At 43.8% G+C, this 12,227-nt stretch overlaps 2 protein-coding genes across 9 annotated transcripts in view; both read right to left on the bottom strand.

The window, feature by feature from the left end:
• The window catches only part of LOC104656358 (nucleophosmin-like), a 560,652-nt gene that overhangs the window by 342,743 nt on the left and 205,682 nt on the right, over positions 1–12,227 (bottom strand). The gene's annotated exons all lie outside the window — the stretch shown is intronic.
• The window catches only part of PSEN1 (presenilin 1), an 87,951-nt gene that overhangs the window by 14,606 nt on the left and 61,118 nt on the right, over positions 1–12,227 (bottom strand). For all 5 annotated transcript variants that reach the window (XM_010355838.2, XM_010355853.2, XM_010355862.2 and 2 more), the window contains one exon: positions 7,074–7,172. In XM_010355838.2, coding sequence (XP_010354140.1) covers positions 7,074–7,172 — 99 coding nt within the window. The remainder of the gene's footprint in view (positions 1–7,073; positions 7,173–12,227) is intronic.

Raw genomic sequence — 12,227 nt, 5'->3', positions numbered from 1 at the left:
AGTTTGCTAACCCCATGTTAATTATCATAAATAGTATATTTGTTAAATAGTCCTAAAATAATTTTTAAAAACCACTTTTCCTTTCACCTTAACACCAAACACCTTAGATCAATAGGAAAATAAGCAGATTTCTTGTTTAAATTTAAAAAAAAAAAAAGGCCAGGCACGGTGGCTCATACCTGTAATCCCAGCACTTTGGGAGTCTGAGGTGGGCGGATCACCTGAGGTCAGGAGTTCAAGACCAGCCTGACCAACATGGAGAAACCCTGTCTTTACTAAAAATACAAAATTAGCCTGGTGTGGTGGTGCATGTCTATAATCCCAGCAATTTGGGAGGCTGAGGCAGGAGAATTGCTTGAATCCGGGAGGCAGAGGCTGTGGTGAGCTGAGGTCGCGCCATTGCACTCCAGCCTGGGCAATGAGAGCAAAACACTCTGTCTCAAAAAAAAAAAAAAAAAGAAAAGAAAAAAAAAATTTTTAGGCCGGGCGCAGTGGCTCAGGCCTGTAATCCCAGCACTTTGGGAGGCCGAGATGGGCGGATCACGAGGTCAGGAGATCGAGACCATCCTGGCCAACACGGTGAAACCCCGTCTCTACTAAAAAATACAAAAAACTAGCCGGGCGAGGTGGCAGGCACCTGTAGTCCCAGCTACTCAGGAGACTGAGGCAGGAGAATGGCGTAAACCCGGGAGGTGGAGCTTGGAGCTTGCAGTGAGCTGAGGTCTGGTCACTGCACTCCAGCCTGGGCGACAGAGCAAGACTCCGTCTCCAAAAAAAAAAAAAAAAAAAAAATTTTTTAAATGTAGTCTAGGCTGGTCTTGAACTCCTGGGCTCAAACAATCCTCCTGCCTCTGCCTCCCAAAGTCCTGGGATTACAGTCACGCCCAGCTGGAAAATATGTAGATTTAAAAATTAACATAATATACCCACCTCCAACTGATATGAAATCAAAAAGCTTTAGGTAAAACGATCTACCTCAAGGAATTGTTAAGTTTCCCTTCTAGTTAAGCTCTCAGAGTGAACCACTTCTACTAATGACCACTAGGTAAGAATAAATTTGCTCAAAAAGTAGGTGTATAATTTGTCTGTCAAAAGACAGAAGTAAAAAACAAAACTGCTCATACATTTCCTGTCAGTAAGAGCATTTTGCAAACTGAATACCCTAAACTGGGAGACAGTATTAAAATGCATAAAAGAATTATATTTATTGATTTTTAGAGAACAAATAGCCAGGATGATTGATTTAAAACTTCTTATATTCATGCTTATATTCACTTCAGGGAAACAGTACTCATTTGCATTGCTGTTTTCTTACAGTTAAAAAACAGAATGTAAGAAAAAATGTAAGAAAAATGTAAGAAAAAATTCTTACATTCTGTTAAAAAAACAAAACAAAGGCCGGGTGCGGTGGCTCATGCCTGTAATCCCAGCACTTTGGGAGGCTGAGGCAGGTGGATCACCTGAGGTCCTGAGTTTGAGACCAGCCTGGCCAACATGGTGAAACCCCATCTCTACTAAAAATACAAAAAATTAGCTGGGCTTGGTGGCAGGCATCTGTAATCCCAGATACTCAGGAGGCTGAGGCAGGAGAATCTCTTGAACCCGGGAGGCGGAGGTTGCAGTGAGCCGAGATTGCGCCATTGCACTTCAGCCTGGGCAACAAGAGCGAAACTCCATCTCAAAAACAAACAAACAAAAAACCCTCTCAAACTCAATGATTTATAAAATCCTCAAATCTTTTTTTTTTTTTTTTTTTTTTTTTTTTTTTTTTGAGACGGAGTCTCGCTCTGTCGCCCAGGCTGGAGTGCAGTGGCCGGATCTCAGCTCACTGCAAGCTCCGCCTCCTGGGTTCACGCCATTCTCCTGCCTCAGCCTCCTGAGTAGCTGGGACTACAGGCGCCCGCCAGGTCGCCCGGCTAGATTTTTGTATTTTTAGTAGAGACGGGGTTTCACCATGTTAGCCAGGATGGTCTTGATCTCCTGACCTCGTGATCCGCCCGTCTCGGCCTCCCAAAGTGCTGGGATTACAGGCTTGAGCCACCGCGCCCGGCCAAAATCCTCAAATCTTCACCAGACATTTATTATTGCAAAAGAACAGATGTAATATTGAACCTACCTGATCTACACAGGAGGTAAGGGTTTACACTCCTATTTTCCCACGTATGTTGAATTGTTTCTAAAATATCTCAGAATGTCTCATGTTCTGTGGTCATTAAATAGACTTGAGAGCTTTTTAAAAAACACATGCTAATCATCTCTGTATCATTCCAATTTTAGTATTATGTGCTGCTAAAGCGAGCACAGACGTGAGTTTTAAAAATATTATATATGATAGATATTTTAAAACAGAGTAAATACTTCTGAGTATTAAATTAACATACATGTTTAATGTTACGGCAGACTGAAAGTCTGGTAATAACTCCTCACCCATCCCTGTACTCACACTCTTGACATGGACTCACTTTTAGTAGAATGTATTTTCCCTTCTCCCAAACTGTGGCTCAACTAAAAATATGGAAAAAAAGAAATTAGCCAGGCATAGTGGCACATGCTCGTAATCTCAACTACTCGGGAGGCTGAGGCAGGAGAATTGCTTGAACCCAGGAGACGGAGGTTGCAGTGAGCCAAGACTGCACCACTGCACTCCGGCCTGGGCGACAGAGCAAGACTCATCTCAAAAATAAAATAAAACAGGTTGGGTGCAGTGGCTCACATCTGTAATCCCAGCACTTTGGGAGGCTGAGGCGGGTACATCACTTGAGGTGGGGAGTTCCAGGCCAGCCTGGCCAATCTGGCGAAAGCTCATCTCTACTAAAAATACAAACACTAGACGGATATGGTGGTGGGTGCTTATGACCCCAGCTACTCGGGAGGCTAAGACAGGATAATCGCTTGAACCCAGGAGGTGGGGGTTGCAGTGAGCCAAGATCATGCCACTGCACTCCAGCCAGAGCAACAGAGCAAAAGACTCTGTTTCCAAAAAAAAAAAAAAAAAGAAAAAAACAGGCCGGGCGCAGTGGCTCATGCCTGTAATCCCAGTACTTTGGAAGGCCGAGGAGGGTGGATCATGAGATCAGGAGATTGAGACCATCCTGGCTAACACGGTGAAACCCCGTCTCTACTAAAAGTACAAAAAATTAGCCGGGCATGGTGGCGGGCGCCTGTAGTCCCAGCTACATGGGAGGCTGAGGCAGGAGAATGGCGTGAACCCGGGAGGCGGAGCTTGCAGTGAGCCGAGACTGGGCCACTATACTCCAGCCTGGGCGACAGAGCGAGACTCCGTCTCAAAAAAAAAATGGAATCTTCCCTCTCCTTGAAACACCTTTCCTGAAACCTGTTCTATCAGGTCACCACCTGCTCTGCCTATGAGACAGCAATCTTTGATGTAGTGCATGACATTTACTATACCTCTCCTTCTTCACCACCGATTCTCTGCCTACACTATCACTTCCACTGCCAGCACTGGCAAACCCCTGACACATGCATGCACACATAGGCACCTTGCCTTTGGAGTATTGCTTCTGGTTCTACCACTCTACTGAAACTGCTCTCTTCAATGTCACTAATGACATCTTAGGCAGCAAATACTGTATGGTTTACAGTCCTCATTACCTTTGACTTCTTTATAACATTTGATATTCTCTTTTTTTAGGGGGAGGGGGGGTTGAAGCCTTGCTCTGTCACCCAGGTTGGAGTGCAGTGGCACAATCATGGCTCACTGTAACCTCCGCCTCCTGGGTTCAAGTGATCCTCCCACCTCAGCCTCCCAAGTAACTGGGATTACAAGCGTGCACCACCACACCCAGCTGATTTTTATATTTTTAGAAAAGACAGGGTTTCACCATGTTGGCCAGGCTGGTCTCAAATTCCTGATCTCAAATGATCCGCCCACCTAGACCTCCCAAAGTGCTGGGATTACAGACGTGAGCCACCACGCCCAGCCTCTCTCCTTGAAATTGCTTTTCCAGTAACTCAACAGAAAAATTGGCAAAAAAAAATCTATGAGGATATACATCAAACTGACAACAGGGGTAAGTACTTGACAAGGCATTAAGACTAGAGATGACAGTTACTGTGAAATTTATTTTTATCTGTGATTTTTATCCTTTTTGAAGGATAATGTATTACTTGTATAATTAAGATTAATTTTACAGGGCTGGGAGCAGTGGCTCACGCCTGTAATCCTAATGCTTTGGGAGGCCGAGGCAGTTGGATCGCTTGAGACCAGGCTGGCCAACATGGTGAAATCCCACCTCTACTAAAAATACAAAAATTAGCCAGGCGTGGTGGCGTGCACCTGTAATTCTAGCTACTTGAGAGGCTGAGGGAGGAGAATTGCTTGAATCTGGGAGACAGAGGTTGCAGTGAGTTGAGATTGCACCACTGTACTCCAGCCTGGGTGACAAGGAGAGACTCTTTGTCTCACAGAAAAAAAAAAAAAGATTAATTTCACAAATATGAAAAAGATTATACCAAGCCAGTTACAAAATAAATTCAGATCTGTAGCTAAGAAACACATGAAAAAAAGTTCAAATAATCACCCAAAGCATTAGACAAACAATAAAAAATAAAAGAAGATGTTAATTTTTTGCCTATTAGATTTCTCTCTCAGACATACACACACAGACACAGGCAAGTATTAACAAAGGGGTGGCCAGGCATGGTGGCTCACACCCGTAATCCTAGCATTTTGGGAGGCCTAGGCGGGCGGATCACCTGATGTCAGGAGTTTGAGACCCAGCCTGGTCAACATGGTGAAACCGTGTCTCTACTAAAAATACAAAAAATTAGCTGGGCATGGTGGCACACATCCATAATCCCAGCCACTCCGGAGGCTGAGGCAGGACAACTGCTTGAACCCGGGAGGCGGAGGTTGCAATGAGCTGAGATCACGCCACTGCACTCTAGCCTGCGTGACGCAGCGAGACTCAGTCTCCAAAACAAAACACCAAAGGTGTAAGGAAATTGGTACTTTCATATTACTGAAGGGAATATAAACTGGAATAGCTTTTTTAGAAGGTAATACGGCAAACTATCAAAATTTAAATACACACATCCTTTGACTTAGCAACTCTAAGAATACATCTTATAATAATATTCATAAGTTCATGGATGCCCGCTGTAAGTGCTGTCTGTGATAGAAAATAAATTGAAATGATCTAAACGTCTATCAATGAGGATATCCACCACTGAGTATCTACATAAGAGAACACTATGCAGCCATTTCATGTGCTGACATCAAAAAACAGTCATGATACTGTAAAGTGAAAAATACTGGCTTGCCCAATTTTCTAATATTTTCTTCTACTTCCTGTAGTATCCTCTCTTCATTGTTTCATTCTCTAAACATAGTCGTTGACAAAGTTTGACCCTTGTCTTCCTCTTCTCTTCTGCTTTTATTTGAATTGCTCGACAGTTCACAGAGCTTAACTACCACCTCTCTGCTAATGTTCTTCAAGTCTCTATCTCGAATATCAACTTTTTCCCAAGCTCTAGTACTTCATTTCTAAACTTCTGCTAGCAATGTCTAATTCAGTGACCCACAGGTACTGTCAACTAAATTAGATATGAGCCACAGAAAGATATAAAACTAAACGGATTCTTCACACAAGAAAACATGGCCAGGCATGGTGGCTCATACTTGTAACCCAAGCACTTTGGGAGGTCAAGGCAAGAGGATTGCTTAAGCCCAGGAGTTCAAGACCAGCCTGGGCAACATGGCAAAACCCTGTCTCTACATAAAATACAAAAAAAATTAGCCAGGCGTGGTAGTGTGTGCCTGTAGTCACAGCTACTCGGGAGGCTGAGGTGGGTGGATGACCTGAGCCTGGGAGGTCAAGGCTGCAGTGAGCCATGATCACACCACTGTACTCCAGCCCGGGTGGGAGTGAGACCCTGTCTCAACAACAACAACATGAAAACACAGGAAAGCATTTTTTCTTCATCACCTTTCCTTCAAGCTTACAACTTCTCTCCTCAGTTGCTAGAACTATTGATTCTACCTCTGAATCCTCTCATCAACTCTTTCCCTTGATTGCTACTGCCACTACCATACTTCAAACCCCATTAATTTCCACCTAGATCATGGCAACATCATCTTAATGATGCCTAGTATATGCCTCTCATGATCTCAGTGTCCACCCAACAATTCATCTCACACAGTGCTGCCAGCTTACGAAGGCACAGGTCTGCTCACATTACCCTTCCGCTCAACAATCTCCGTTCCCCAGTGATCACTGAATAGCAGACAGACATCTAAACCAGTCACTCAAAGGAAACCTTGAGCTTGTCAATAACTCCTAACAGGTTTTAAAATGGGAATGCTGGTTCCCCAACATTTAAATATTTCCTTTCTTTCTACTCATATTGAAAAACTAGCCGGGCGAGGTGGCGGGCGCCTGTAGTCCCAGCTACTCGGGAGACTGAGGCAGGAGAATGGCGTAAACCTGGTAGGCGGAGCTTGCAGTGAGCTGAGATCCGGCCACTGCACTCCAGTCCGGGCGACAGAGCGAGACTCCGCCTCAAAAAATAAATAAATAAATAAATAAATAAATAAAAGAAAAAAAAAAGAAAACTCTCTTGAATCGGCCCGGCGCGGTGGCTCAAGCCTGTAATCCCAGCACTTTGGGAGGCTGAGGCGGGCGGATCACAAGGTCAGGAGATCGAGACCATCCTGGCTAACATGGTGAAACCCCGTCTCTACTAAAAAATACAAAAAACTAGCCGGGCAAGGTGGCGGGCGCCTGTAGTCCCAGCTACTCGGGAGGCTGAGGCAGGAGAATGGCGTGAACCTGGGAGGCGGAGCTTGCAGTGAGCTGAGATCTGGCCAGTGCACTCCAGCCAGGGCGACAGAGCGAGACTCCGTCTCAAAAAAAAAAAAAAAGAAAACTCTCTTGAATCAACATCAGGTAGAAGACAATCATCTGCAAGGAAACAAAGATCTGCAGGAGTTTCAGGAATGCTGTGCATTTAAGATGAGAACAAGTACCATGAAAAAGACCACAGTTACATGTGCTTCAGTTCCGATAAATTCTACGCTGATTACTAATTCAATATCATTCTCAAATACTTACAGGAGTAAATGAGAGCTGGAAAAAGTGTTTCATTTCTCTCCTGAGCTGTCTCAACCAGCATACGAAGTGGACCTTTTGGACACAAAACAGCCACTAAATCTAGAAAAAGAAAAACAGAAAAGACATCTGATTAAATCTATGGGCTAAACTTGTAAATGGGTGTTAGGGAGGAATTAACGAAGGGAAAAGGTTTAATGTTTTTTGTCTCTTTTTACACAAAAAGATGTTGAATAATATGAAATAAATGGCAGGTGAACTGCTGGGGATGGGGGGACAACCTAAACGATATAAAACCACACAGAACATCTGTAAAAATTTCATTTGGGTTTGACTGCTATTTGCTTAGTGTACAGTGTATTGTTACTGGGGTATAGGAATAAGTCTTCCCAGTTTAAAGGAAAGCTGCAGAGATGATGATGAGACAGACTATTTTAAGCAGTTGTCAACCTACAGTGAGCAGAATCAGGGAGAAGTCACTTCTAAACTAATCACAGATATGAACTATAAATAAAAAGATTACTCCGAGATGAATTTAATAAAGGGGATTTGACTGAACTTTTCAAAATATGAAGAGCAGAGTAGAAGAAATTCATTCCTTCTCCTTTTTAAAAGCAGTATTATGTACTCCTGAGAAACACCTGAAATAAGAGGGCAGTAAATTTAAAACAAAATGGTAACTCTGTGCAAGATAAAGTTTATTACTTCTTTACTCTTTGGTCACAAATATTCAGGTCTCAGAACATATGTGGTGCTGAAAAGTAGCTTATTTTTACAAAAATAATAAATCAGAGGAAACAATATGCCTAAGTTATTCCTGTTTATACCACCATTTCTTTCCATCAACTGCAATTTTTCTTGCATTTTCTGTCATGAAAATTCAGAATATAGGCTGGGCACAGTGGCTCACGCCTGTAATCCCAGCACTTTGGGAGGTCGCGGTGGGCGGATCACGAGGTCAGGAGATCGAGACCATCCTGGCTAACACAGTGAAACCCCATCTCTACTAAAAATACAAAAAATTAGCCGGGCGTGGTGGCGGGGCGCCTGTAGTCCCAGCTACTCAGGAGGCTGAGGCAGGAGAATGGTGTGAACCCAGGAGGCAGAGCTTGCAGTGAGCCAAGATCATACCACTGCACTCCAGCCTGGGCAATACAGCAAGATTCCATCTCCAAAAAAAAAAAAAAAAAAAAATCAGAATATAAAAATATAGAAATAATTTTAAACACTTAAAAATATAAAACAGGGCCGGGCGCGGTGGCTCAAGCCTGTAATCCCAGCACTTTGGGAGGCCGAGACGGGTGGATCACGAGGTCAGGAGATCGAGACCATCCTGGCTAACACGGTGAAACCCCGTCTCTACTAAAAAATACAAAAAACTAGCCGGGTGAGGTGGTGGGCGCCTGTAGTCCCAGCTACTCGGGAGGCTGAGGCAGGAGAATGGCGTAAACCCGGGAGGCGGAGCTTGCAGTGAGCTGAGATCCGGCCACTGCACTCCAACCTGGGCGACAGAGTGAGACTCCGTCTAAAAAAAAAAATATATATATATATATATATATATATAAAACAGGTATAGCTAAACTTGTAAAGGAAGAATTGATAGCTTGTGTTGACATTATTGTCACTTAGATGCATTTAAATTTAAAAATTTCATGTCTTGCCAGGCACAGTGGCTTATGCTTATAATTCCAGCACTTTGGGGAGGCTGAGGCAGCAGATTACTTGTGCTCAGGAGTTTGAGACCAGCCTGGCCAAGATGGGAAAACCCCATCTCTACCAAAATACAAAAAAATAGCAGCTCACGGTGGCAAATGCCTACAGTCCCAGCTACTCAGGAAGCTGAGGTGGGAGGATTGCTTGAGCCCTGGAGGTGGAGGTTGCAGTTAGCCAAGATGGCACCACTGCACTCCAGCCTAGGTGACAGAGTAAGACACTGTCTCCAAAAAAAAAAAAAAAAATTCATGCCTCAAAGTGGTCATGTCTCTTTGTATAATAATGTATATATATGTACAATATAATATAGTATACAGAGGACCATAAGATAGTACAGTAATAAAACACACACACACAGAAATCTCTACTCTCACCACTTCTACTTCAATTTGTTTGCATGAGAAGGCTGCCCTGCTCTAAAGTAATGAGATTTTCAACTTGTCTGACTCTGCCACATTCTGCAACTATTTCAGTTTTATTCTTTACTCTCCTTAAAGAATTGCTAAATGATAAATCTGCTTATTTTTGTTTTGTTTTGAGACGGAGTTTCACTCTTGTTCCCCAGGCTGGAGTGCAGTGGCATGATCTCGGCTCACCACAACCTCCACCTCCTGGGTTCAAGCAATTCTCCTGCCTCAGCCTCCCGAGTAGCTGGGATGACAGGCATGTGCCACCAAGCCCGGCTAATTTTGTATTTTTAGTAGAGACGGGGTTTCTCTATGTTGGTCAGGCTGGTCTCGAACTCCTGACCTCAGGTGATCCACCCTCCTCGGCCTCCCAAAGTGCTGGGATTACAGGCCTGAGTCACTGTGCCCGGCCAAATCTGTTTATTTTTTAGAGCAATTAAATTAAAATTGCTTTTGCTTTGAAAATTTCAGAACTTTTGTGACAAATTAAATCTTGAAACCTTGTAAAAATGGAACCGAGAATCACTACTCCAAACATTGGGTACAAAAATCTCTTTTGTTTAAAAGGAACTCAAAGCTCTGTAGAGATACTCATTTGTGGCCGGGCGTGGTGGCTCAAGCCTGTAATCCCAGCACTTTGGGAGGCCGAGACGGGCGGATCACGAGGTCAGGAGATCGAGACCATCCTGGCTAACACAGTGAAACCCCGTCTCTACTAAAAAAATACAAAAAAGTAGCCGGGCGTGGTGGCGGGCGCCTGTAGTCCCAGCTACTGGGGAGGCTGAGGCAGGAGAATGGCGGGAACCCGGGAGGCGGAGCTTGCAGTGAGCTGAGATCCGGCCACTGCACTCCAGCCTGGGCGACAGAGCGAGACTCCGTCTCAAAAAAAAAAAAAAAAAAAAAAGAGATACTCATTTGTATGATGTGCAGACAGAATGGAGGGCTGATGGTAAAAATATTGTAATACAGTGAAAAGAATATTGGACTTGGGATTCAGATTCGAGATCAGAGTTTAAGCTTGAGCAAATAATTTACCTCTGTAAACTTCAAGTTTCTTAGCAGTAAAACAGGGATAATAACTGCCTTGATATTTCATAGGATTATATAAAAATGTAACACTGGGTTGGGTACAGTGGCTCACGCCTCAGCACTCTGGGAGGCTGCTTGAGGCCAGGAGGTCAACATCAAACTGTGCCTGTAGTCTTATCTCCTCGGGAGGCTGAGACAGGAGGACTGTTTGAGCCCAGGCTTTTGAAGCTACAGTGAGCTATAATCGTGCCACTTCACTCCAGCCTGGGAGACACAGTGAGATCCTGTTTCTTAAAACAGAAAAAATTTACTGATAGACACTGTTCTAAGTGTATTATTGTATTAAATAGATCATTTAATTTAATCTTCATAACTGACTTAGGAGTTGAGTAACTTGTGTGGTCAAATAGCTAGCAAGTGATGAGTAGCCCAGGTGCAGTGGCTTACATCTGTAATCCCAGCACTTTGGGAGGCTGAGGCGGGCAGATCACTTGAGGTCAGGAGTTTGAGACCAGCCTGGCCAACATGGCAAAACCCCGTCTCTACTAAAAATACAAAAATTAGCTGGGCGTGGTGGTGCACACTTGTAGTCCCAGCTACTCAGGAGGCTGAAGCAGGAGAATCACTTGACCCTGGGAGGCAGAGGTTGTAGTGAGCTGAGATCACACCACTGCACTCCAACCTGGGTGATAAGTGAGACTCCATCTCAGAAAAAAAAAAAAAAAAGTGATGAACCCAGACATTCTGTCTTCAGACCCGGCATTCTTACTCACAGCTAAGCAAGAACAGATGGTTACTTTGCAAACCATCAAATACTATACAACATTAGGTAATTATGAAAGTCAGAGAGAGTATATGACTTCTATAGTTCCACAACTGATTACTCAAATACAAGAACAGAACCAGTTCAATCCTATTTCCACAGACTTCTTCGTCGATCAAACGAGGATGATGTTTCCTATTACAGGCCACCAAACATTTTAGTAAGTATGTAAATAGTGATAAAATTGTATGGCCAGGCCGGGCATGGTGGCTCACGCCTGTAATCCCAACACTTTGGGAGGCTGAGGCAAGTGAATCATGAGGTCAGGAGATCGAGACCCATTCTGGCTAACATAGTGAAACCCTGTCTCCACTAAAAATACAAAAAAATTAGCCGGGCATGGTGACAGGTGCCTGTAGTCCCAGCTACTTGGGAGGCTGAGGCAGAAGAACAGCATGAACCTGGGAGGCGGAGCTTGCAGTGAGCCGAGATTGCGCCACTGCACTCCAGCCTGGGCGCGACAGAGCCAGACTCCGTCTCAAAAAAAAAAAAAATGTATGGCCGGGTATAGTGGCTCATGCTTGTAATCCCAACACTTTGGAAGGCCGAGATGGGAGGATCCCTTGAAGCCAGGAATTCCAGACAAGCCTGGGAAACACAGTAAGATCTCATCTCTGAAAAAAAAATTTTTTTTTTTTTTTAAATTAGGCATGGTAGTGCATGCCTGTAGTTCTACTTTGGAGGCTGAGGTGGGAGGATTGTTTGAGCCCAGGACAGGAGTTTGAGGCTGCAGTAAGCCATGATCATGCCACTGTACTCTAGCGTGGATAACAGAGAGGGATCCTGTCTCTAGAAGAAAAAAACAGAAAGAAAAAAGAGAGTATGGCCATGGTCTTATAATATAGAAGGGGTCACATATTAATCTCTGAAAATGCATCTCTTTTTGGCTTTCAAACAGGGCAATAGCCCCACAGTACATACCTGAAAGCTGCCTGGGTTAATGGCTAGAGTATGTTCTAACTGTTCAGGAACCATGTCACACGGGTGGTAGAATGTGTATCTCACACTGTCCAAATTGGTTTTATTTTTAAAAGAATAATTCCATACATTACCTTATAAAAGTAGGTAACCTAATTTTGATTTTAAAAGTGAATTGAGGCCAGATGCAGTGGCTCACACCTATAATCCCAATACCTTGAGAAGCCAAAGCAGGAGGATTGCTTGAGCCCAAGAGTTCAAGACCAG

The sequence above is a fragment of the Rhinopithecus roxellana genome, chromosome 5 (genome assembly GCF_007565055.1).
Source record: "Rhinopithecus roxellana isolate Shanxi Qingling chromosome 5, ASM756505v1, whole genome shotgun sequence".
In the NCBI taxonomy this organism is placed as follows: domain Eukaryota; kingdom Metazoa; phylum Chordata; class Mammalia; order Primates; family Cercopithecidae; genus Rhinopithecus; species Rhinopithecus roxellana.
The sequence above is the reverse complement of the archived record's forward strand: the minus strand, read 5'-3'. Positions and strand labels throughout refer to the sequence as shown.